Source organism: Oncorhynchus gorbuscha, linkage group LG12 (assembly GCF_021184085.1).
Source record: "Oncorhynchus gorbuscha isolate QuinsamMale2020 ecotype Even-year linkage group LG12, OgorEven_v1.0, whole genome shotgun sequence".
Taxonomy (NCBI): Eukaryota; Metazoa; Chordata; class Actinopteri; order Salmoniformes; family Salmonidae; genus Oncorhynchus; species Oncorhynchus gorbuscha.
In genome coordinates, this window is record NC_060184.1 from 53,766,280 (window position 1) to 53,793,015 (window position 26,736).

Sequence of the window (26,736 nt, forward strand, 5' to 3'; positions counted from 1 at the left end):
GCAGGGAAATTCAAGCATAGCCAATATCACTGACATTGTATTGGGCCTATAGCATACGGCACAAACTTAATTGCTACAGAACTGTTTCTAATTAGTTCATGTTGAATAGGCTTACGTCTTTTAAGTCGTGTCTAAAAACAATCTGAGCGGTAGATCCTGGCTTGCATTTTGACTCAGCATGTGATCTTGACTCAGAAAAGGTCGGTGACCACTTGCAGTAGATCATTGAAACTGAACTGACTTGTGACACTCCAATTGTGAATAAGGTAATTATAAACAAGACAGGCCCAGATTATGATGTAAATGAGGACATTTCTTTGTTTACGTCGTAAAAACCACAGATTGATGGGCCAGGGATTCCTTTCCATCGTATCTCTCCTCTATTGTTTTACCTCCTGTGCTTGATACGGTGCCATCACAACAGTGGAACAGTGTGATGTATTCCCCTCGCAGGGAGGCGACTGCACAAAGCTAACATCCATGGGAGACATCTTTGAGCCACTCACACTGGATCCCCCCACAGTGTAATTGTCTAAACGTTCCTTGACCCATCTCTGGGACACAGTGGGGTATGAGTAGAAGGGTGTGAAAGGGGTGTAAGAGGGAGATGGAGTCTTTATGAGTTCTTGACGGTGTTACTTCAGAATGCTGACCCGCCTACACACAGTCTTAGAATGGATCGATGTCCGTCCCTAGAGAGGTGTGTGCAAATAGGCCCTTGTTTGAATCTATCCCCCTCTCTCTACTACCTCTCTCTTTGTCTCTATCCCTCACTCGCTTTCTTTCCTCTCTCATTGCCCCCACAGCAGTGGGTAGAGGGCAGAGAAACCCAGAAGCAGCAGCTCTGCACACAGTTTGGCAGACCCCAAATCAGGGGCTCAGTGAGGTTTGTTGTATGATAAGAGGATCAGGCAGGGTAACGGGTTCAGGGGATAATCATCGGCTTCCCAGTCTACCCATACAGTAACATGCAGGGTGAGGCGTGGAGTGATAAGGACATACGCATGCAGTGTTAGACATCCCTTCTGCAAAAAAAAAAGATTACCAGAGACAATAGACAGACGCCACAGTAGAGGAATCCCCAGTCCCAGTAAGAGATGTATGCACACCACATGCTTGGAGACACACACTCACACTTGCCTGAATATGCACAAGCAGAGGCACACTTACATGCAGGGAAACACACACACACATAAACAAACCTACACACTTGCCCAAAGAATTAATGACAGAGGGAGAAAGAAAAAATGGCCCATGCATGATACAGTACATCCTTGGGTTGTGCTGGTAAGAGGCTTGTAGTCAGATTAGTGTGTGGTGCATTTGTCTGCTCGCATGTTCATTCGCTTCCTCTAGTCTTCCTTTAAGCGTATGTGAGGGAAAATGACTGGACTGCCGATATGTGTAATTGAAATGTACTAAGCCTGGAGGAATGGTATTGTTTAGCGGAAACATGTGTGGCATAAACCATGTTGGCTCCTGTCCAGGGGATCCAATTAAATACTATACAGGACTCATGCTGTCTCTCATTTAGAAACACTATTTATCCCGCAAGCCAACCAGAACAGTAGGATATGGCGAGTACCAAACTAGTGCAGCAAAAAATGTGAGGTTCTACTTTCCTCATGACTACTAGTATCACACATTCAAAAAGTGCGGCAAAAAAAATAGGGATCGTCAAGGGTTCTTTGGGAAGGGTGCTTCTATGTAAAAAACGGTGGTTCTTTGTTGTTCAGAAAAGGGTTACTTCCTCTTTTAGTAATAATACAAATGTATGGCAACAGCTCATGAGAATATTGGGGCGTGGTTTGTGCACAGCTCTTTTTGTGGATGAGTGAGTGAGAATGTCCTTCCAGTTTTAACACATTTTTTTGTATTATGCGATATTGACAATGATTATGGCCAGTGACAGTGTTTTGTGAAAGACTGCTGTATGGCCTTATGTTGAGAACTGTTGTGACAATCAGTTCTTCTCAATTTTCTTGTATGGACCCTCACCCTTTTTCAACTTTTCAATGAACATGCTACAACTTAAGGAATTTTAACAATATAATATGGCTATGAAGAAAAAAAATACTTTTTTCAAATGTTCTTTTTGTAGAACCTTTGAGATTGTAGAACCATTCTCCAATAAGGTTCTATACAGAACCTTTAAAAATGGTTCCTTAAAGCACCAAAAAAAGGGTTATAACCATAGTGGAACCCTTTTTGGTACTATATAGAACCTTATTGTATTACTTAGTCATATCATCTTAGGAATGGGTTATTTATAGCACCATAAAGGTTCCATTTACAACTGTATGCGCAGGGTTCTATACAGCACCAAAAAGGATCCGAAGAACCATCATTCATTCTTCCCATAGAACCCTTATTTGGCACTATATAGAACCTTTTGTTTTTAATGTGTACAATATCACAGTAACCCTACGGCACCGTGAGAGATGCATTTAGCTACACAATTTTCAAACACAAAGCATGAAGCACAATGAACAGCAAAACAGCAATATTGATTTAATAATTTGAAGAATGAACTGAAATGATTCCTTTAACTTGCCTCAATTTTTCTTTTCAACGTCAGAACCATTGTCAGTATTAAGCTAGTCTAGTGGACCTTTTATATCCCAGTCAGTCGTCATCAATTAAACACTTCATTTAGCAAAAGCCAGACAGTCTCATTTCTCCATCAGAAATGTAATTACTGGAATTTTTGAACATTAAATTATCTGAGAGCCTCTAAACCATTGGCACTTCTTGGGTCCTGATGAGTTACTACTGGGCTCTAAAAATGTAATGGTCAGAGCTAAGTGCTAAGACGGCAGCACCATCTTCAGTGGAGAAGAAGTGAAAAGTATCAGCCTGGATTTTCTGCTTGTCACATTGCCACCCATTGGGAACTTCAGAATCAATGGCTTCCAGTAAGCTTTTCAACATTTATTTAAGATCAAAGTCCTTGAAAGTACAAAACCAACTAAACCCAAAAGTGATGAAAATAAAACATACATGTGTTTCTGTTCATTTGAATGCTCAGTCTTCCTATACTGTGTATCACTGTTAGAAAAAGTGAGCTGATGGATATATAGCATATAGGGACCTTTGCTGACATACCATGCTGAAACAGAGAGAACAGTCTTAGAACTGAAAGAAGTAGTTTGAACTGGATGTTACACTAGGAAGTGAGGGGAGTTATTTTGGGCCTTGGTGTGCAAGGCACCCATGGAGGAGGATGTGGAGGAGGAAGGCAAAGAAGATGTCACAGATCAGCAGGAGATACAGGTGGCCCAACATAGACATAGCACCTTCATCAAACCTTAAAAGTGTGCGTGCGTGTGTGTGTGTGTGTGTGTGTGTGTGTGTGTGTGTGTGTGTGTGTGTGTGTGTGTGTGTGTGTGTGTGTGTGTGTGTGTGTGTGTGTGTGTGTGTGTGTGTGTGTGTGTGTGTGTGTGTGTGTGTGTGTGTGTGTGTGTGTGTGTGTGTGTGTGTGTGTGTGTGTGTGTGTGTGTGTGTGCATGCCCGAATGAGTGTGTGCATGAGGGTAAGGAAAGAGAGAGCGAGATAAAGGGAAATTAAGAAGACAAGGGGCAATGCACTCAGGATGGAGTGGTGGTTTCTCTTTGGTGGTCTGGAGGAGGTGTGCATGTGGGGTGTAATAGATTAGAGTTGTGTGTCAGGGCTCATCTCTCAGCCAAACCCTGTCCTAGCTAATGTGAGGAGTCTCTCACAGGCACTGATTCCACTCCGCTGTAGGCTCAGCTCGCTGCATTGTGGGCAGCTAGGCAGGACTTCTGCTAGGCTGCTAGCTGGCTGGCAGGTCTTTCAGACCAACACCACATCACTGTGTCTGCGTCCCAAATTGCACCCTATTCCAATGTGTCATGGTCAATAGTAGTGTACACTTAAGGGAATAGGGACGCAGTCTCATACCGACACCACATCACTGTGAGAGAGCTGTATGGAGGGAAGAGCAGTGAGAGAGCCAAGGACAATGACCAGTGTGACTGACGGTAGGACAATAAAGTAAGCAGCCTCTTTATCTCAGCAGTGTGAGGCCACCAAATTCAATGGAACATCAAGGCACTCTCCCGGGATGTAAATGATCCCCTCACCCATGCTCAATTGACCGGTGATGTCATGGGAGAAGACAGAGAGCTAATGCTAGTCTGACACCCCCAGGATGGGGTGAAATTTGTCAGGCTGTCAGTCAGTCAATGGCTGAGCTGACCCTGTGAAAAACACCACCCTAGCTCCAAACGGCTATAGGACCGGCCCTCATCCACTGACCCATTTATTATACATACTGCAATGGCTCAACTGATCTGGGATCAGCAAGAGACCCTGTTCCTTTGCCTTTCCTGCAATTATTGTTGTTGTTGATTATGAAAATCACTGTAAAACACACGAGTGGAATTAAAAATGGTGTTGTGATGTTGTGTTGACAGCCCTGTTTGGCTGTGATTTTCTCTCATCGAGGCTGAAGTCATGTCAAGCTAAAGGAAGTTAATGCTTCATGAATGACATTGTACTACATACATGATACTAAATGGGATTTATGACTCAGCCACTTATGAAAGATTTAACAGGAAGAATTGCTTAATTTTACACCTGCATTCATCTTTAGGCTTGTTTGTTTGTCTGGCAGTTGTGTTATCAACACAGTTGTGTTGATAATGAGCTGTTGTGATGAAGTGTCATAATGCAACAATTATTCTGTAGAAAAACAGGTTTATATTTATCTCAGGGTGTTAGCATGAGATTGGACACCCTGGTTAGAGGGCTGGGAGGGGGAGGAAGGGAAGTAAGGAGGTTAGGGAGGGAGGGAAGTAGGTAGGGTAGGGTGAGGTGGTTAAGGAGGGAGGTTAAGGAGGGAGGGAGGGATAAATGGGGAAAGAGCTAACAAGGGGACAGAGGTTGTTGAAAGATCTGTTATTGTAATATTGAACTCAACACAAACAAATGGAGAATCTATTAAAAATGTATCATCCTGCTTCCGCTTCCAAAATAAAGCACCAGGGAGTAGCTAGGCTGAGAAATGCCTGCATAAAAAATGTTCATGCGCTCAGGGAGGTAGATCAGAGGGAGAAGCCAAAAGCAGCCCCCAAGTCAAAGCCAGAAATACAGATAAAACATAACGCACTTGACAGTTTACAATATATTGTATGTACTGGTGTTTTTTAAAGGGCTATTATAACAAATATTGTCACTTGTATTGTGTTTTGAATTCATAATTTTTTAAATCAGAGACTAACAACATATTTTCAAGTTTTGCTGAAATCTTAACATCTTTACCTAAGAGATTATGACGACAGTGCCTTGATTAATTCAAAATTAACAAAGTCCCTTGGATCATAAATAGTGTTCAATTGAAAAACCTTGGGTTTCCTTCATTCAGTATCACCGCCAGTGCAACGAAGGTGCACATTAACATATCAAAGGGCTAAACCAGCCCGTCTAGAATTTAAAGCATGCTCTGTTGTGATGTTGAAGAGCAGCAACACTGACATGAGAGGAAGTCTGCATGTCTGTCCTCTTTACACATTCCCCTCTGTTGAGAAGGGAGACCATGTGGTTGCGTCTCCAAGGGTACCCTACTATTCCCTATATCGTGAATTACTTTTGACTAAGACCTGGGTAAAAGTAGTGCTATATATCGGGAAAAGAGTCACATTTGTAATGCAGCCTACCTCTCTCTGTCAGTGAGCATGCAATAACACACATTCCTGTCATAATTAAACACTTCAGGAATGTGGAACGCTGGAAATGTATTTACCCATAAGACACCAAACCATGGACATGGATAAGTGGGGCATGTTCTAGATAGGGAGGTAAGAGCATACTTCTCTCTTCCCTGACAGCAGACCCCCAGTACGTCCAAAATGACACCTTATTCCCTACATAGTGCATTCATTTTGAACAGAGCTGGGATTAGGGTGCCATGTGGGACACAGACTTGGAGATGTGATTTGATTACAGCTCAAGCATTGACACATTAGTTAGTTCCTCTCATTACCCCTCTTCACCCCGTTTTGTTCCCTTTCACAGCTTTTTAGCAGAAGCCATTAGCAGATACATACATCACCAATCTAATAACAGGGCTATCACTGAAGTCAGACACATTAAAAGAGCGATGAAGTTCTTGACATTCTTCCCAACCCTCGCAACCCATGGGTAGTCTATGGGATTTATTTGACATGCAATCATCATTGTGTATGAGTTTGTATATTGTGAACAGGGTGTTCAAAATGGCTGCATTTTCTTACTGCCTATAGGGTTGCAAAATTACACTAACTTTCCCTAAATGTACTGGGTTTCTATGAATCCCAGTCGGAAGATTCACAGAATCAGGAGGGAATAAGCATGGATCCAGAATCCTCCAACCAGGATTCCTGGAAAATCTGGACATTTTGGGAAAGTTACCAGATTTTTGTAACCCTATTTCTGACCATGTATTGCTGAAAACTGTGGCTGGCCAGGAGTGCGTTTTCCAACTCTGACCTCATTCTCATTTTGTCTCTGCTGTTACGACATTTTAATCCACTGCTTGGCACCCTATACCGAATGACAGTGTTTACAAGCCGAAGTGCTGACCTTGGAAAATAACTTTGTGGACGCGACTTGATAAAATTGTTACAGGACTAAGGAATGCAAGCAATAAAACCAGTGCCAGCTGGTATTTTATAGGCTTGGGGAAAGCTACTGCAATTCATTTATGTTCTCTTTCCACATATTTTAAAATATTTGAGTATAGGAACCCATTTACCTTGAATTTGTATATTGGCTTGTAGCATGGTTTTCCCCACTGGATATGGAGGAGGTGCTTTGTGGTGATGCTTTGTGTGTGTGCATGTGCATGCATGCGTGTGCGCTTGTTCTTGCCTGTGTGTGTGCCTTTGTAGATGCATGCACGCACGAGTGGGTACTGCGTGTGTTTGCGGATATTCAGTGTAATATCTCTCCAGGTCTCCAGTGAAAGTATGTCTAAAGAGGTCTGCGCACCTCTCCTCTCAAGCATGGTGGTAGTAGTGTGATGGTTTGGGGATGCTTTACTGCCTCAGGACTTTACCTGAATAGAATGGACCATGAATTCTGCTCTGTATCAGAGAATTCTACAGGAGAATGTCAGGCCATCCGTCTGTGAGCTGAAGCTGGAGCGCAGTTGGGTCATGCAGCAAGACAATGATCCAAAACACACAATCAAGTCTACCTGAAAATAGTTTAAAAGCAACACATTTTAAGATTGGAATGGCCTAGTCAAAGTCTAGACCTGATCCCAATTGACGTGGCAGGACTTCAAACGAGCAGATCATGCTTGAAAACCTACACATTTCGCTGAGTTAAAGCAGTTCTGCATGTAAGAGTGGGCCAAAATTCCTCCACAGCGATGTGAGAGACTGATCAACAACTACAGGAAGCATTTGGTTGCAATCATTGCAGCTAAAAACAGCTCAACCAGTTATTGAGTGTAAGGGAGCAATTACTTTTTCAAACAGGGGAATTGGGTGTTGCTTAACTTTGTTAATTAAATAAATATAATAAGTATACTTTTTGTTTTTGGATTTGTAAACTCAGGTTCTCTTTATCAAATATTAGGTTTTGGTTGAAGATCTGATAACATCCAGTATCAAAAATATGCAAGAGTAGAGAATCAGAAATGGGGCAAATACTTTTCACTGCACTGTACATGTTAGCATACAAATGCCATCAAGACTATCACCATGTTTTTTCCTCATGTTAAATTCACAACTTTTCACTCTCGCTTGCGGCCTCTTCAAAAATACATTTTAACTCAGCTTTTACCAGATGTTTTCACTTGTTAACACCATAAGGGGACTTATTTCATGTGACACAGGACTAGTCGGGTGTGCCTACCATGCTCTGTCTGTCTGTTAGTGCCGTTGAGGTCACACATGAGAGGTCAGTGTGTGTGTGTGTGTACGTATAATATGTATGCGTGTGTGCATGTATGTGTGTATGTGTGCACGTACGTGAGTGGCAGCCAGCCACACATGAGAGGCCAGGAGACAGGCAACCGTGAGGACATGGTTGTCACCACTATTGGATGTTTACCTCGCGGCTGCAGACATGGTGTGGTTACTGATGGTTACGGAGACAACCCTAAGCTCTAGCTAACTAACCCGGGGCAGAGATGTCAGAGACATTGGAGCGAGAACACTTGAACCTGTAAACTGTGTAGGTGTATGCAATGCTGGTATTGAGGATATGGAACACTTTGAGTGGGTGTAAACTAAATATGCATTATTGCAATTTCACCTTGTTGAAGTCAATACAATCAACACATCTAATCACTGTCTTTGTTTTTATCTGTCTTTCAGCCACTGGACTACGAAACGAAGAAGGCCTACACCTTCAAGGTAGATGCAGAAAACGCCCACCTGGACCCGCGGTTCCACAGCTTCGGGGCCTTCAAGGACACAGCCACAGTGAAGATTAACGTCCTGGATGTAGATGAGCCTCCAGTGTTCACTAAGCCCTCTTACGAGATGGAGGTATACGAGGACTCACCTGTAGGCGACATCATCGGAGCTGTCACCGGACAGGATCTGGATGCTAGCAACAGCCCTGTCAGGTAAAGTTAAAGGTCCTGAAAACTCATTCTGAAAGTACTTTTTCTCTCATGACTAACTAACAGGAAGTTTGAAAAGACAGCCTGAGTGAGCGGGGAGATTATTTTAATGGGCTCGCCCTGCATGATAGCTCTTTGAAACACCTATGTGTTTTTTGATACACAAAGCTACTCAAACAACATTGAAATGATATCTGTATATATATATACATACAGTGGGGCAAAAAAGTATTTAGTCAGCCACCAATTGTGCAAGTTCTCCCACTTAAAAAGATGAGAGAGGCCTGTAATTTTCATCATAGGTACACTGCAACTATGACAGACAAAATTAGGGAAAAAATCCAGAAAATCACATTGTAGGATTTTTAATGAATATATTTGAAAATTATGGTGGAAAATAAGCCGGAAGTGGAGGTTCTGGGCTGGCGTGGTTAGACGTGTTCTGCGGATGTGAGGTTGGACGTACTGCCAAATTTTCGAAAACTACATTGAGGGTGGTTTATACATTACATTCTCTGTCATTAGCTTTGGTGGACATTCCGGCAGTTAGCACACCAATTGCATGCTCCCTCAAAACTTGAGACAGTGGCCTTTTATTGTTCCAGCACAATGTGCACCTGTATAATGATCATGCTGCTCAATCAGCTTCTTGATTTGCCACACCTGTCAAGTGAATGGATTATCTTGACAAAGTAGAAGTGCTCACTAAGGGTAAAGTAGTAAATATATTTTCTGATACCATACAGTCAAATGTTGGCATCAGTAGAGTAGCTATCTAACTATATAAACCATGCCCCTCTGCAAACATGCCTTATCCAATGTTGGTTAGAAGGCTGTACTTATTTACACTATTGGTGCATTAAAAATTAGCCGTGTCCCCTTGGTGCTTGCCTACGGAGCTGTGAGGGGAACGGCACCTCAGTACCTCCAGGCTCTGATCAGGCCCTACACCCAAACAAGGGCACTGCGTTCATCCACCTCTGGCCTGCTCGCCTCCCTACCACTGAGGAAGTACAGCTCCCGCTCAGCCCAGTCAAAACTGTTCGCTGCCCTGGCCCCCCCAATGGTGGAACAAACTCCCTCACGACGCCAGGACAGCGGAGTCAATCACCACCTTCCGGAGACACCTGAAACCCCACCTCTTTAAGGAATACCTAGGATAGGTTAAGTAATCCCTCTCACCCCACCCCCCCTAAGTTTTAGATGCACTATTGTTAAGAAGTGACTGTCCCACTGGATGTCATAGGTGAATGCACCAATTTGTAAGTCGCTCTGGATAAGAGCGTCTGCTAAATGACTTAAATGTAAATGTAAATGTAATAATAAATCCAAGTGTTTGACATAGTGAGGGGACCAGTAACTTTATTATCAAACTTTATCAATGTAGAAGCAACAGTTATTTTTCCTACTGGTCAGCTTATTTTAATCTGTTTTCCTTCAAATATCATCCACTGTCATGAAAAGCATATTTTTGACTCTTCATGACCTTTCTAAATGTTTATTAAGGTTAAGGAAAGATTGCAAAATAGTATAGGTCTGGGCTCTTCAAGCCTGTTCCTGGATAGCTACCCTTCCCATAGGCGTTTACTCCATCCCCAGTTGTAACTAACCTGATTCAGTTTTTACTTTAAAACCACACTCTAAAAAATGATAGGCTAAAACTATTTGGGTTATTTGGTAATCCAGCGCTGTTCACGTCGTGGATTTAACATGTTGGCTTATTTAGACTCCCCAGCGAGTTGGATTGCGTGAATAACCCAACATGTTGGATTGTTGGGATTACCAAAACATGGGTTAATTTCACCATCAGTTGCATATTTTAAACTCTCATGCTGGGTTGACCTAGCAGATGGGTCTTTTGTTATGTAATCCTTGGGTTGTTTTCAGGAGGGGTGGCTTATTAGGGGCATGGCTTTCACCCATGAGAGTAAATGTAAACTCAGCAAAAAAATTAACATCCTCTCACTGTCAACTGCGTTTCTTTTCAGCAGACTTAAAATATGTCAATACAAATATTTACACAAAAAAACCGAGACATAACCTGAACAAGTTCCACAGACATGTGACTAACAGAAATGCAATAATGTGTCCCTGAACAAAGGGGAGGTAAAAAATAAATAACAGTCCGTATCTGGTGTGGCCACCAACTGCATTAAGTACTACAGTTCATCTCCTCCTCACAGACTGCACCAGATTTGCCGGTTCTTGCTGTGAGATGTTACCCCACTCTTCCACCAAGGCACCTGCAAGTACCTGGACATTTCTGGGGGAAATGGCCCTAGCCCTCACCCTACAATCCAACAGGTCACAGACTTGCTCAATGGGATTGAGATCCTGGCTCTTCACTGGCCATGGCAGAACACTGACATTCCTGTCTTGCATAAAATCACGCACAGAACGAGCAGTATGACTGGTGGCATTGTCATGCTGGAAGTTGATGTCAGGACGAGGCTGCAGGAAGGGTACCACATGAGGGAGGAGGATACCTTCCCTGTAACGCACAGCGTTGAGATTACCTGCAATGACAACATGCTCAGCCCGATGATGCTGTGACGCACAGCCCCAGATCGTGATGGACCCTCCACCACCAAATCGGTCCCGCTACAGAGTACAGGCCTTGGTGTAACGTTCATTCTTTCGATGATAAACGCAAATCCGACCATCACCCCTGGTGAGACAAAACAGCAACTTGTCAGTGAAGAGCACCTTTTGCCAGTCCCGTCTGGTCCAGCGACGGTGGGTTTGTGCCCATAGGCGATGTTGTTACCGGTAATGTCTGGTGAGTACCGGCCTTACAGCAGGCCTACAAACCCTCAATCCAGTCTCTCTCAGCCTAGTCTGAGCACTGATGGAGGGATTGTGCATTCCTGGTGTAACTCGGACAGTTGTTGCTGCCATCCTGTACCTATCTCGCAGGTGTGATGTTCGGATGTACTGATCCTGTGCAGGTGTTGTTACACGTGGTCTGCCACTGCGAGGACGATGAGCTGTCCGCCCTGTCTCCCTGTAGCGCTGTCTTAGCCATATGGACATTGCAATTTATTTCCCTGGCCACATCTGCAGTCCTCATGCCTCCTTGCAGCATTCCTAAGGCACGTTCATGCAGATGAGCAGGGACCCTGGCCATATTTCTTCAGTGTCAGTCGAAAGGCCTCTTTAAGTTTTCATAACGGACCTTAATTGCCTACCGTCTGTAAGCTGTTCGTGTCTTAACGATGGTTCCACAGGTGCATGTTGATGAATTGTTTATGGTACATTGAAACAAACATGGGAAACAGTGCTTAAACCCTTTCCAATCAAAATCTGGGAAGTTATTTCGATTTTTACGAATTATCTTTGAAAGACAGGGTCCTGAAAAAAGGGAAGTTTCTTTTTTTGCTGAGTTTACATGCTGCAAATGCAATTATTCCATATTCTTTTCACATTCTATGATATTTTTATTATTTTTCTGGATATTGTAATAAGTAGTGATGTTACGTTTGATACCGGAGTACTGAGACATGCGTTGAAATTGCTAAGCAGTTTACTTCAAAGCAGTGTGCTGTTGCCTGTATCACTTTATCAGAAGCACTTGATCAATTTTTTTTTTTTTTTTTATTTTACCTTTATTTAACCAGGCAAGTCAGTTAAGAACACATTCTTATTTTCAATGACGGCCTGGGAACAGTGGGTTAACTGCCTGTTCAGGGGCAGAACGACAGATTTGTACCTTGTCAGCTCAGGGGTTTGAACTCACAACCTTCCGGTTACTAGTCCAACGCTCTAACCACTAGGCTACTCTGCCGCCCCAGAGTAGCCTGAAGCTTCATTTTGTCGAACAACTACCTGATTTGTTTGGCATTTGTTTTGGTAGAAGACAAAAAGGCTAGTCTGCGCCCGTGCTACAGCGTGTGACATTTTTAGTAATTTGGCTGCTCTAAATTATTTTGGCCAGCAGGTGCCAATAGTGTACAATGTGTTGATCAAAGCCTTGAGCAGTGAACCTATTTTTGACACAACTGTCTGGGAAACGTCAATGCTTCATTTCCCCATTACTAATAATATGGCATATGACCTTCATTTTTCACAAAGATGGGATTCACAAAGGCTTTTGGGAAGTTATACACTTCTGTAAGCTTCAGTCACACAACAGTAACACATTTAAAAACCTTAATCTATAATATTTATACAATAGAATAGATGAATAGGAATGACATTTACTCTCATGGATAGGGAAAAAAGAACTTGTTGAATAACACTCCCCTACTAAACTACACCTCCAGTCTTCTGATCTGACCTGCTGGGTCATATCTCAGTAATCCAGCACCCAGCGTCAATAACCCAGCAGAAAACAACCCAAGTAATTGACCCAAAGCCTGCAACCCAGCATTTTTCTGGAGTAACTAACCTGATTTAGCTTATCAACCAGCTAATTATTAACATCAAGTGCGCTAGATTAGGGTTGGAGTGAAAACCTACAGGACGGTAGTTCTCCAGAAGGAGGGTTAGAGAGTCCTGGTATAGGACACTTGGTGGCACTGTAAAATCTTTGTTCCAGGCCTACACTGAACTGATTCAACAACAATAAAGCCCAACCATCTCTACCTCTTTTGCTGTGTTACCCAGTCCTGTCAAGTAAGGTTACACTTTTAATTATGGTTAAAAAAATAGGATGAGTAACTATAGGACCCTGGGTAGTGCTGTACTACTATGATCTTAACTCCTGGACTCCTGGGCTTTTGTTACAGCTGAACAATACTAATTTGATTAAACTACTCAACAAAAATAAAACCCCACACTCTCTCTCGGTCTTGTTGCAAAGCGCATTTAAAATAATTCTCAGTGCATAGTATTGGCAATTGAGTGTTTCCGGCACAGATGGAAACCGTGTGCATTGTTTTAAAAACTATGATGGGTGATTTGTCTCGGAGTCTATTAGTTATTTTGTTTAGACAGATTGCTTTTTTAGTTCTACAATGATGATTTCACAATATGTACTACTCAAGGGTTGAACAATACACAGATGGAAAAGATAGCCTGTTGCATCCAAGAAAGTATTTGTTTTAATATGAATATTTAATCTTGTAAAAGACAATAGAATGGATGAGGCAGAGATTTGTAGAACAAAAAGCTTTTGCTCTCTGTTGTTTAGATTTTTCACTTTGACTTGAGTGTGTTTAATTATTCAGCAACTCCACAGTTGACATTGCTCATTTTCATGCCATCAGAGAAGAGACTTTGCTTTCTCGCCTCCAAAACAATAGTACCAATGACCTTCCATGCATAGCGAATCACGCTTTTAGAGTTTTGCCTCTCTAGCTGAGGGAATAACATGCATGAATAGCGCATTTTACAGTTACTCCAAACATAAACTTAAAGTTCAGATGACTTTGAGGGATTGCATTTGTGCAACCTTTTCTGACATGACGAGGTCACAAATATCTTTTATTTGATTTATTTAGACTTTTTTATATTCTGAAAGGAAGAGGTGCAGCATCCAGTGCCCTCGCCTTGGCTGTAAACTTTCAGGCTTCTCCATCATACTCTGTCCATAAAAGGCCTTTATGGCCTTCTAATATTGACTCGATGAAGGCGAACGTTAGTTTGTGCTGTGGAGGAGAACGTAAGTTTGTGCCGTTTTCAACACAAATACTTGACTGCACAGTTCACATTATTTCAGAATGTTATGTTCAGTTTATGTGCAAGCTTCTTCTGCACAGCCAATATTTCTGAGAAATATCAAAAGGAAATATTTTCCAATGTCATGATTGGCGAATTTGAATTCTCTTTTGAGTTCTCTTTGTGACAGACTACACATTATATGTGAAAGAGTAGACGAGTAGGTGTGGTGAGGAGTTGTCTTACCAACTACTCTAGTTTGAGGCTCAGGCCACACTTCAATGTCAATGGGTTGAACAGAGAAAGTTAAGCAGATGTGAACACTGCATAGATATGTGAAATTCAGTGGTATGTCACTGTCCATCGCCAGTGTGGTGTCAACGGGGCTGGAAATTAGTGGAGTTGCGCATGACACTGAACAGGATAGAGCTATCCATGGTTCTGAAAAGTATGCAGTGCTGTCCATAGCCCTGGAAAGGGACGAGATAAGCCCATGGCGCAAAACTATGAGTTGAGCTGTCCATGGTGCTAGAAAGTGGACTGAAGCACTGTATTCTACCCCATCTGTTCATGGCAGTGGAATTCAGTTTTGTTTTGCTTTTCTTGTTCACTCAGTTATTCCAATGACTGACTACAAACGTACAGTATGTTAGGTATTCACAATGAAGTATATTGATGTTACACAGCTGTTGATGTGTTTTTTATTGACTAATATTTGCATATGTGTTTTAAAATGAGACAAGAGTGTCGGGCATCTACTATGGTTAAATGAGATGTCATGCTATTTTCAAGTTGATTACCTAACATTTGATAGATTACATGATTGAATTAAACCATGCTACAAATAAACCATTAATAACCTGGGGCACCACGGAAGCATTAGTTTATATAGAGCAGCTCTCTCCCGAATCCACTCTTAAAGATCTGAAGATCTTTTATATCAATAGCAGTCAATCATTACGCATGGTAAAGACCCAGAAAGGGCCACGTCATGACAAGGGCATGATGATATATTTTCTTGTAAACTTAAACATTAAAATAAAATACAAGACTGGTGATTTGACTTGTTGGTACATGATAAGAATTCAGTTTGAAGGGATGGTACATTTACATACTAACCATTACAAAGGATATTTTAAAACTAGCAATTCAAAAGGGGAGGTCATTCATAAATAGAAAGCTAAAGTGATGAGACAGGTTGAGATTCAACCATAAAAATATGGGTAATGCCCAAAGGATGGATTTATAAGCATTCACACATTTGAACCTGTAATCAGAGTTGTAGTATAATATTCATCAAAGAAAGTAACATTGAGTGGTCCTTACTAAATCAGGTCTACTTCAAGGCCTTCAACTAAACAGGGTTAGAGAGCACTAAGGTAACTGGGAATTTGAATAGAAAACCCCAAGAATATGGTTAGAACTTTACACTGTCTCTTTAATGTTTGACTCTAAAACATGTTCTTGTGTCTCGCTCATGAATATGAGAGACCGGGCTTTAACCATTGACCTGTTCCTCAGCAAACAGAATCTCAGGGTCTACACAGCAGATATTATGAATATTCAGGCAGAAATGTCTTATTATAAGTTGTTGCAGAGCTGTGCTACCAGCATAGGAAAAGTAAAATATAGGACCAATGTTTAATGAACATGCAGCTTGCATCCGTCTTATAATGTTGTGTGTCTTAACGATGTCCCTGCTTTCAGTTACACTTATAAACCTCATTAAATAACGTTTCTAGAGCAATGTTTCTTTTAAAGGCTGCTTGTCTTGAGTCCATTTGTGTTACTTTAGAAAATCATTTTGTTAGCATAAACCAATATACCTGTGCCCCTATTACTCAATTGGGATGTATGCTGCTTACCACAGCCCATTTTGTAGAAATGCACTTAGTGTATGAGTAATAAATAATTATTAACTGCATCCCAAATGGCACACTAGTACTTAAAAAGTGCAAAACTTTTGACCAGGGGCCCATATGGCTCTGGTCAAACGTAGTGCATTGCATAGGGAATAGGCTGCCATTTGGGATGCAAAACCTGGGTCACTATACAGTGCCTTGCAAAAGTATTCCCCCCCTTGGCGTTTTCCCTATTTTGTTGCATCACAACCTGTAATTTAAATGGATTTTCATTTGGATTTCATGTAATGGACAAAATTTTAAAAATGACTTGTTTAGAAAAATTCTACAAAATAAAAATAGAAAAGTGGTGCATGTATTCACACCCTTGCTATGAACCTTCCTTAATAAGATCTGGTGCAACCAATTATCTTCAGAAGTCAAATAATTGGTTAAATAAAGTCCACCTGTGTGTAATCTAAGTGTCATGATCTGTCACATGATCTCAGAATATATACACAATTTCTGAAAGGCCCCAGAGTCTGCAACACCACTAAGCAAGGCGCACCACCAAGCAAGCGGCACCATGAAGACCAAGGAGCTCTCCAAACAGGTCAGAGACAAAGTTGTGGAGAAGTACAGATCAGGGTTAGGTTATATAAAAATATCAGAAACTTTGAACATCCCACAAAGCACCATTAAATCCATTGTTTAAAAATAGAAAGAATATAGCACCACAATAAACCTGCCAAGAGAGGGTCGCCCAGCAAAACTCACGGACCAGCCAAGGAGGGCATTAATCAGAGAGGCAACAAAGAGACCAAAGATAACCCCAAAGGAGCTGCAAAGCTTTGGATATTGGAATATCTGTTCATAGGACCACTTTAAGCCGTACACTCCACAGAGCTGGGCTTTACTAAGAGTGGCCAGAAAATAAGCAAACATGTTTGGTGGCATGTGGGAGACTCCCCAAACATATGGAAGAAGGTAATCAGGTCAGATGAGACTAAAATTGAGCGTTTTGGCCATCAAGGAACATGCTATGTTTAGCGTAAACACCTCTCATCACCCCGAGAACATCATCCCCACAGTGAAGCATGGTGGTAGCAGCATCATGCTGTGGTGATGTTTTTCATTGGCAGGGACTGGGAAACTGGTCAGCATTGAAGGAATGATGGATGGCACTAAATACAGGGACATTTTTGAGGGATAGTTATGCATGCTCAAGTTCTGTTTTTTTGTCTTATTTCTCATTCGTTTCACAAAACAAAATGTGCATCTTCAAAGTGGTAGGCATGTTGTGTAAATTAAATGATACAAATCTCCCCAAAATCAATTTTAATTCCAGGTTATAATGCAACAAAATAGAAAAATGCCAAGGGGGTGAATACTTTTGCAAGCCACTGTATTACAACAAATTCTATATATTTGCCCATAGGGAAAATCAATTCTTTGCTACCCTCTTGTATATGTGGGAAATTACCTAATTTACCAAACTTTTTATTAGGTATTCCATTGACTGGAAAAGTGACCTGGACAGCTACTTTGACATTGATCCAGTGGAGGGAACGATTTCCACTAACGAACTCCTGGACAGAGAGAGTATCGCCCAGCACAATATCACCATTGTGGCCACCAAACTTAGTAAGTATGATCGTGATTCGTGTAGGTGTCACTGTTGCCTTTCTCTATTGTTATCTATGTGACGAATTTAAGGTGGATTTAATCAAGTCAATCCCATTTTGTGTGAGTCGTTTATGGGCGACCGTAAAGCATGATGGCTCCTCTGGATCGAGTTTGATCAGGACATTGTCTCCTCTGGCGTGCCCATCTTAACTGTCTCTTAAACTCTCTCTGTATGACTCTTCATTCGTTACCCTCTATACATTTTCACTGCCTTCAATTAATGGTGTTCCTTTCATGACTAAAGCATTTTAGGATCTGAGTTTTCTTGTTTGAATCATCTTATATTGACGGTGATGAAGAAATTGTCTGTTTTCAGTCACGTCACAAAAAAAAGAGGTTCTGTAAAGTCAAATAAATGCATGATGGAGAGCCCTGCCGTGTTGAATTAAGAGTTCATTTACATCACTGTTATTTTAAGACATTCTATCAGACTAAATCGTTTTTTATGAAGGAAAGTGAAGCAAATATCCATAGAAATAAGCAAATCCATCGTCATCAAGTCATCAAATCTGCTAAGAGCCATCAAAGTCATTATCTGGGAGGCAGGCTGGTGCTCAATCTAAATTACTCACGCTGTATTCTCATTAGGACGGACTGTGAAATAAGAGCCATTAAAAGTTGAGCTGCTTTTATCGCCTTGGAAACTAGAATTATTCACTTCCCCTCAAGGTCGTGTTGGGTGGTGGTGAAATGCTAATTCTTGTTTCTGGAGTGAGTGGAGGAATGGAAGGGGGAGGGATAGAGAGCTGGAGGGTTGGTTGGATAAGGGGCTCAGGCCGTCATACTCATCATGTGAATCAGTGATTGTAATGTTTTGTTTTAGATGTTTGTCTGTCTGTCTCTTTTATTATATTCACACATTGTGGATTATAATTCTGTCGGGTGGCCAACCATGCTAATAGTCGTAACATATTATTACACTACCCTACGTATTTATTTGGACAGTGAAGCTAAAACTTTTAATTTGGCTCAACACAATAAAGGTGCAAGTTGTAACCAAATATGGTTCTTGAGATCAACGCCATAGGTGAACCATTTTAGGGTTTCTGAAGAAGCATATAAAAATCCAAAAGCAGAATTATTTTTCTGGATATTGTAATAAGTAGTGATGTTACGTTTGATACCGGAGTACTGAGACATGCGTTGAAATTGCTAAGCAGTTTACTTCAAAGCAGTGTGCCGTTGCCTGTATCACTTTATCAGAAGCACTTGATCAATTTTATTTTTAATTTTTTTATTTTACCTTTATTTAACCAGGCAAGTCAGTTAAGAACACATTCTTATTTTCAATGATGGCCTGGGAACAGTGGGTTAACTGCCTGTTCAGGGGCAGAACGACAGATTTTGTACCTTGTCAGCTCGGGGATTTGAACTTGCAACCTTTCGGTTACTAGTCCAATGCTCTAACCACTAGGCTACCCTGCCGCAAAACCAGCTCCTTCAAGTTGGATGGGTTCCGCTGGTGTACAGCAATCTTTAAGTCATACCACAGATTCTCAATTGGATTGAGGTCTGAGATTTGACTAGGCCATTCCAAGACACTTAAATGTTTCACCTTATACCACTCGAGTGTTGCTTTAGCAGTATGCTTAGGGTCATTGTCCTGCTGGAACGTGAACCTCCGTCCCAGTCCCAAATATCTGGAAGACTGAAACAGGTTTCCCTCAAGAATTTCCCTGTATTTAGCGCCATCCATCATTCCTTCAATTCTGACCAGTTTTCCAGTCCTTCCCGTTGAAAAACATCCCCACGGCATGATGCTGCCACCACATGCTTCACTGTGGGGATGGTGTTCTCAGGGTGATGGAAGGTGTTGGATTTGCACCAGACATAGCATTTGCCTTGATGGCTAAAAAGCTACATTTTAGTCTCATCTGACCAGAGTACCTTCTTCCATATATTTGAGGAGTCATGCCTTTTGGCGAACACCAAACGTGTTTGCTTATATTTTTCTTTAAGCAATGGCTTTTTTTCTGGCCACTCTTCTGTAAAGCCCTACTCTGTGGAGTGTACGGCTTAAAGTGGACAGATACACAAATCTGCTTTGCAGCTCCTTCAGGGTTATCTCTGTTCTCTTTGTTGCCTCTCTGTTTAATGCCCTCCTTGCCTGGTCCGTGAGATTTGGTGGGCGGACCTGTCTTGGCAGGTTTGTTGTGGTGCCATATTTTTCAATTTTTTAGTAACGGATTTATTGGTGCTCCGTGGGATGTTCAAAGTTTCTGATATTTTTTATAACCCAGACCTGATCTGTACTTCACCACCACTTTGTCCCCGACCTGTTTGGAGAGCTCATTGGTCTTCATAGTGCCTCTTGCTTGGTGGTGTGCCTTGCTTAGTGGTGTGGCAGACTCTGGGGCCTTTCAGAACCGGTGTGTATATATCCTGAGAACATGTGACACTTATATTGCACACAGGTGGAATTTATTTAACTAATTATGTGACTTCTGAAGGTAATTGGTTGCACCAGATCATATTTAGGGGCTTGATAGCAAAGGGGTGAATACATATGCACCAATTTCACAAATTTTGACTATTTTGTGTATGTCAATTACATGAAATCCAGATTCAATTAAATTTAAATTACAGGTTGTAATGCAGCAAAATAGGAAAAATGCCAAAGAGGATGAATACTTTTGCAAGGAACTGTAATATATTTCGTGATTTGATACCATTGCTCATAGGCGTGAGTTGAAATTGCTAAGCAGATTATTTCAAAGCAGTGTGCTGATGCTTGTTTCGCTTTATCAGAAGCACTTGAACACTGACGTCTGAAGCTTAATTTTGACTAACAACCACGTGATTGGTTTGGTATTGGTTTCGGTAGAAGACAAAAAGGCTACACATGTGTGATGTCATCTATAATAATTTGTCTGTTCTACATTTTTGGGACCAGCAGGTGCCACTAGTGTACACTGTGTTGATCAAATCCTAGAGTAATTCCATTTTTTTCGACACAATTGGCTGGAAATGCTCAATTCTTCAGGAAGCTTAATTTCCCCATCACTAATTCTATTCTAATTTACAATAAAAGTGACTCCAAAATGGAACAATATATTATTTCCCGTTCATTTCTATTGTGCACAACAATCAGAAAAATAACATAATATTTAAAAATCAGAACACATAACCTGGGTCGATATTCACTCTCACGCTGAGTGGCGAATTTTGTGCAAATCTTTGTGGGACAAAAACAATTATATGTGGGATGCATGCCAGAAAAGCCACTAAACAACAAAACACTAAACAATACATGAATCTCTAATGGATCGGTGAACGGGACGGGTGAACGGGACGGTTGAGCAGAACGCATGTTCTTTTCTTCGTATTGTCTTTTACCAGATCTCATTTGCTATATTATCCTACATTAATTTCACATTTCATAAAACTTCAAAGTGTTTCTTTGAAATGGTATCAAGAAAATGCATATCCTTGCTTCAGGTCCTGAGCTACAGGCAGTTAGATTTGGGTATGTCATGTTTGGTGGAAATTTAAGAGGTTTTAATTGCACTTTAATGGTGACAAACCATGCCCACAAACTGTTAGGGCCTACATAAAGCTGTCACAACAGCAGAGTCCCAACAGCAATCCTAACACCTTACCAATGCTACACATGGCTATCAGCGGAGCCTTGTCTGGCAGCAAAAACTGTTAATTCAGCTTTTTTTTACATAGCTGATATTGCTGACATTGAGATGTACAAACTATGGCATAAGAGGACAACAAGCGAATAAGAGGCCATCAGTAATTTCAATTAAGACATTAATGAGCGAGCTAGAATGGACGTAGTCAAAATAACTATTTGTTCAGCACTTTTGAAATGTACAGCGACAGAATTCAGAACATGGGCCGTTCTTAGATTGCTCTCATTGTACACCAAGTCAGAACCGTTGAATAAATAAAGGGGGTATATAAGCAGACAATGAAAGCTCTTACAATATTTTATGATTACATTTCTCGAAAACAGGTTATAGGCTACATGTGCACCACCAAGTCAGAACAGTAGGCAAAATTAAGAGGTGAAAATAGACCAAATTATTAGGGTGAGGCACCTGGGCTACTAACAGCTTACTACACAACATACACATAGTATTACTTTCTTAGCTACAGTACAAATATCTCCCTGGCATATTGCATAATTTATGCAGCAACATACAAGTCATTTTTGAACTCACCTTGTTGTGCAAATTTTGTCATTAAACTTTGTCATCAAAGTCTGGAATTCTCTAGATTTATGGTGCTTTCAAGACAACTGGAACCTCGATAAAAAAAAAGTTGAATCATGTCAGTGATATGATACAATAGGGAATGGTAGATAATTGTACTATCTAGAGATCAAGAGTTAAATCCTGATGTTATACATGCTTTTATTTCCTCACGCCTAGATTTCTGTAACTCTTTCTATACATGCCTCAGTCAGAAATCTCTCAATCATCTACAGTTAGTTCAAAATGCTAAAGCTTATAACAGGCACCAGAAAATGTAACCATATCACACCTATTTTTGCTTATCTACACCTACTACCAGTCCCCTTTTAGAATAGATTTTACATTTGATTAATATTTAAGGCTCGGCTTGGTTTAGCCCCATCCTATATCTCAGATCTTGTATCTCCCCACGAGCCAGGATGCAGGGCACTGTTGACCATTCCAAAGTCTAGGTTGAAATGAAAGGGGACTAGGCATTTGCCATTAAGGCCCCAGACTTTGGATGGTCTGTCAGAGGAGATCAGGCTTGCAGATTCAGTGCCTCTTTTTAAATCCCTACTGAAGACACACTTTTAAAGATGCTTTAATGTGTGATTTCAATGTATGATTTTAATTAGCTATCTTTTTTTCATTCTCTTTCCTTCTGTCTATGTTTCTTTGTTAGTACTTTCTATTTGATTATTTTATGATGTGAAGCACTTTGTTACTTGTATTGACAAGCGCATTTCAAATGAAGTTATTATTATTACTACATTGATTTTAACAACTAAACTATTGCACCATCTAGTGGGGAAACCATTGTGTCACATGCTAAAATGAAAGACCATTCAGCAAATTGGATAGGATGAGGTTTCCCTTGCAGTTCCATGAATGATATAAATGCCATTTATTTATATTATTTAGCGACCTCTATTTGATTGTAAATATAGTTTACGATACAAAAGGCCTACACCTCTTGCTTCCTGAAAGGATACAATTCACCTCTCATAGAAATAGTCATTAATAGACATAATTCTCAAAATATGTTTTGTTCATTCTATTTTGATGGTTCCATTGCTCAATGTTCTGGGTCAAAGAGGAGCAAGAGAAAACCCTTGACAGATAAAAAGATCACAGGGACGGAGAGATGAAATGTCCACAATTTCTGCCAGCGGAGTAGGAGTGTTTAGTGGTGGCGGTCGGTGCGATCAGAGAGAGAGAAGCAAATCCCGTACTCAGTGTCATTTTTCCTTCAGTGAAGAAGATTGCTTTTTCCATCAAGGTCACACACAGGTCTCTAGCTGAGCCTTAGCTGTATCTCTGATGCCCCTGTGGAGGGAGGAAGGCCATCCACCATTCAACGCACACCTACCCCTATAAGCCTCCACTGCAAAGCTTAACCTATCCCCCCACTTCATAACCATCAAGTTTACCTTCACTTCTGCCTCGCACTACAAAACATTAATTTCCTCCAGTGCCTCAGCTGTATAGAAATGTTGTATAAAAAGCACATATTCTGGTAAAAGAGGTTTAAACTGGCATAAGAGAATGGTTTGAACAATCTTTATGCAAATAATGGGTTCAAGTATAGCTATCAACTTTCAGTCATGCTGTGTTTATTGTTCATGGAATATATTCTTCTGTTTTTAGATTCCCTGAAGGAACAGATTTATGTAAAGAGGCAATCAGCAGTAGAAACAATAACAAAGCATTCTTCCCCACCCTTGTTCAGTAAAAATCTGAGGGATGGTCCTGGAGAAATGTAACCACTCTCAAATTCATAGACAGTGATATGGATGAAAGGACTGACCTTCCATGATATCAAAATAATAGTTTTGACCATGTTTCGAGGCTATATGGTGTTTGTTTACATTGGAGTAAAACAAGCTTATATTAGTGGTTCTGATGGGGTATGGCAGTTGAACTAAGCTCATGAGGCACTTATAAGCTATATTCTTCAACAATCAGGTACATGTAATTCATTTATAAGTCCAAAAATTGATTTAGAAACTGTTGATTGCCCCTTTAAAGGTACTGTCTTTATATATTATTTTCCAATACATTGACACTTTTAAGGAATCCATCAGGCATCTGAGAACTTACACACAAACCACAATGATCACGTTGTGCCTGCCAGCGCTGCACATTAAATCTGCACATACATGCTACTAGAACTGCCCCGGTAAACTGTAAGTGCTTTTATTGTGAAGTGGAAACTTCTAGGAGCAACAATGGCTTCGCTGCGAAGTGGGTCGGCCTCAAAAGCTCACAGAACGGGACCGCTGAGCACTGAAGCGCACAGTGTTCCAAACTGCTACTAGAAGCAACGTCAGCACAATAACTGTTTTGTCGGGAGATTCATGAAATGGGTTTCTGTGGCTGAGCAGTCGCACACAAGCCTAAGATCACCATGAGCAATGCCAAGCACCGGTTTGAGTGGTGTAAAGCTCACTGCCGTTGGACTCTGGAAAAGTGGAAACATGATGCCTGTAGAGATGAATGACGCTTCACCATCTGGCAGTCTGATGGACAAATCTGGATTTGGCAGATGGCAGGGGCACGCTACCTGCCCCAATGCATAGTGTCAACTGTAAAGTTTGGTGGAGGAGGAATAATGGTATGGGGCTGTTTTTCATGGTTCAGGCTAGGCCCCTTAGTTACAGTGAAGGGAAATCTTAATGCTGCAGCATACAATGACATTCTAAATTATTCTGTGCTTCCAACTTTGTGGCAACTGTTTGGGGAAGGCCCCCTCCTGTTTCAGCATGACAATGCCCCAATGCACAAAGTGAGGTCCATACCGAAATGGTTTGTCGAGATCTCCATCACTCTTCCTCTCATGTCCTCAAATTGCACCATTTTGTTCCTCTCCGCCGCCCAATATTTAGATAATTAAGTATATTATTGTTCCATTGCCTTAATGATGGAGGATTGATTGATTTGAAGTTAAGTATACGTTTTTTTCAAGGTACTCAAAGAGAAACGTATCGTCCAACCCATCGGTTAAATGGGCAGCAGGTTGCCTATTAGCGGTTAGAGCGTTGGACTAGTAACCGAAAGGTTGCAAGATCAAATCCCCAATAAAAATCTGTCGTTCTGCCCCTGAACAAGGCAGTTAACCCACTGTTCCTAGGCTGCCATTGAAAATAAGAATTTGTTCTGAACTGATTTTCCTAGTTAAATAAATAAAAAAGTATCACTTCACCCTCATATGACATGTTGTGAAATATGCAGACACATGGTTAAAAGTTCATTTCCATTGTAATACTTCGGACACCCATTTTTCTAACTCCTCCCATCATTTTTGGGCTTCATAATATTCCCAGAATGCATGGTTTATTGAGTCATTCTTAGTTGTACACTTAAGACATGACTCTGTTATTATGCTGTAACATTTGTGAATTGTTAAAAAAATTGTATATTACTTGTATAACACATTATATACATTCGATTATACTGGAGTAAGCGTACATTTTTGTTAACTGTAAAGTTGTTTGTTTTGTTCCAACATTCCCTCCTTCTTGTTCCAAATATCAGTTATTTTTAAGCCTTGGGGTTTTTATATTTTAACCTGCATGTCATTATCGGGTCTGGTGTGGATGGACAGAATCAACATGGATGCGGGTGGCCGGGTGTAGTCATCATTTTACCATTTGCCAATTCTAAGACTGCAGTGCATATTACAACCACATGATGTCAGGGTTGTAAAATCAATGGGGAATTGTCTCTTGCACAGTTTTGTCTCTTCATTAATGTATTAACCCACAGGCAAGCACAATGAAACTCATTAGAAACATTTATAATTGTTGTTTATTGTATGATTTTGACTCTTCAGATAGCCCAGTGCTGACCAGTAGAGTGGCTGTCACCGTTCATGTACTGGATGTCAATGAGTTTCCCCCTGAACTAGCCATCCCTTATGAGAGCTTTGTGTGTGAAAATACCAAAGTAGGCCAGGTAAGTGAACGTGTGTCTGAGTGTGTGGTCGTGCGTGTCTCCGTGTGTCATGTTGATGTATGCTCAGAGGCACTGTCTCATTAAAGGTGCCATATTGATTAAAAGGTCAGTAGGGAATTTTGAAAATAACAACCATGAATAAAATGCTAATAGTGAAGGGAAGGATGACTGATTCCCAGTAATAGTATGAGCGCCCACACAGAGAGGCTACGTACCAAATGCACTACTTTTGACCAAGGCCCATATGGATATGAACCAGTAAAAATAGAACCATTAAAATATAATTTTCAGCTGTGTATAATATGCCTTTAAATTATGATTTAAAACCACATAAATCATATAAAACAAAGGTATATTACCATGCATAGCACAGGTATCATTGTATCAAAGTTTTGCATATTGCTAAAACCTTTTGCTTTATTTTAGCTAATGGAGGGGGCATGGTGTGCTTTCCACATCAGCAACCAAGTGTACATTCCAGATTCAATATTTGGATGCAGCGGTGTCTCTGCCTGTATGCATAAACCACTTGTGACTACAAATTAGCATATTAGCAAACATCTCCATGCACGTGCCGACAGAGCTCCTTTGGCAGTTTAACAAATAGCTAGAAAGACTATCCCATCACACACTGAAGAAGCGTTGCTTACCCATGCCTTGATCGATGAACCGTTATCTTTAAAAGTCCTTGACAATCATGCAAAATAGCCTTTTGAGTGACTAGAACATTACACAATATTTCTTCCAGATAGAAAATACTTTTTCTCTCATGTCAAACTACCAGGAAGTCTGAAAAGACAGATTGAAAGGGCGGGGAGCTACTGTAGTAGGCTGAGTCAGTGTGGAGCTCACCTTGAGGGTTTTCTCATTTGGGCAAAATACCGTCCTCCAT

At 40.9% G+C, this 26,736-nt stretch overlaps 1 protein-coding gene across 1 annotated transcript in view; it reads left to right on the plus strand.

Annotated features, from left to right (window-relative positions):
• Nucleotides 1–26,736, plus strand: part of LOC123991124 (cadherin-12-like) — a 208,748-nt gene that overhangs the window by 162,335 nt on the left and 19,677 nt on the right. The window contains 3 exon segments of the mRNA XM_046292351.1: nt 8,328–8,581; nt 17,525–17,661; nt 25,723–25,844. Coding sequence (XP_046148307.1) covers nt 8,328–8,581; nt 17,525–17,661; nt 25,723–25,844 — 513 coding nt within the window.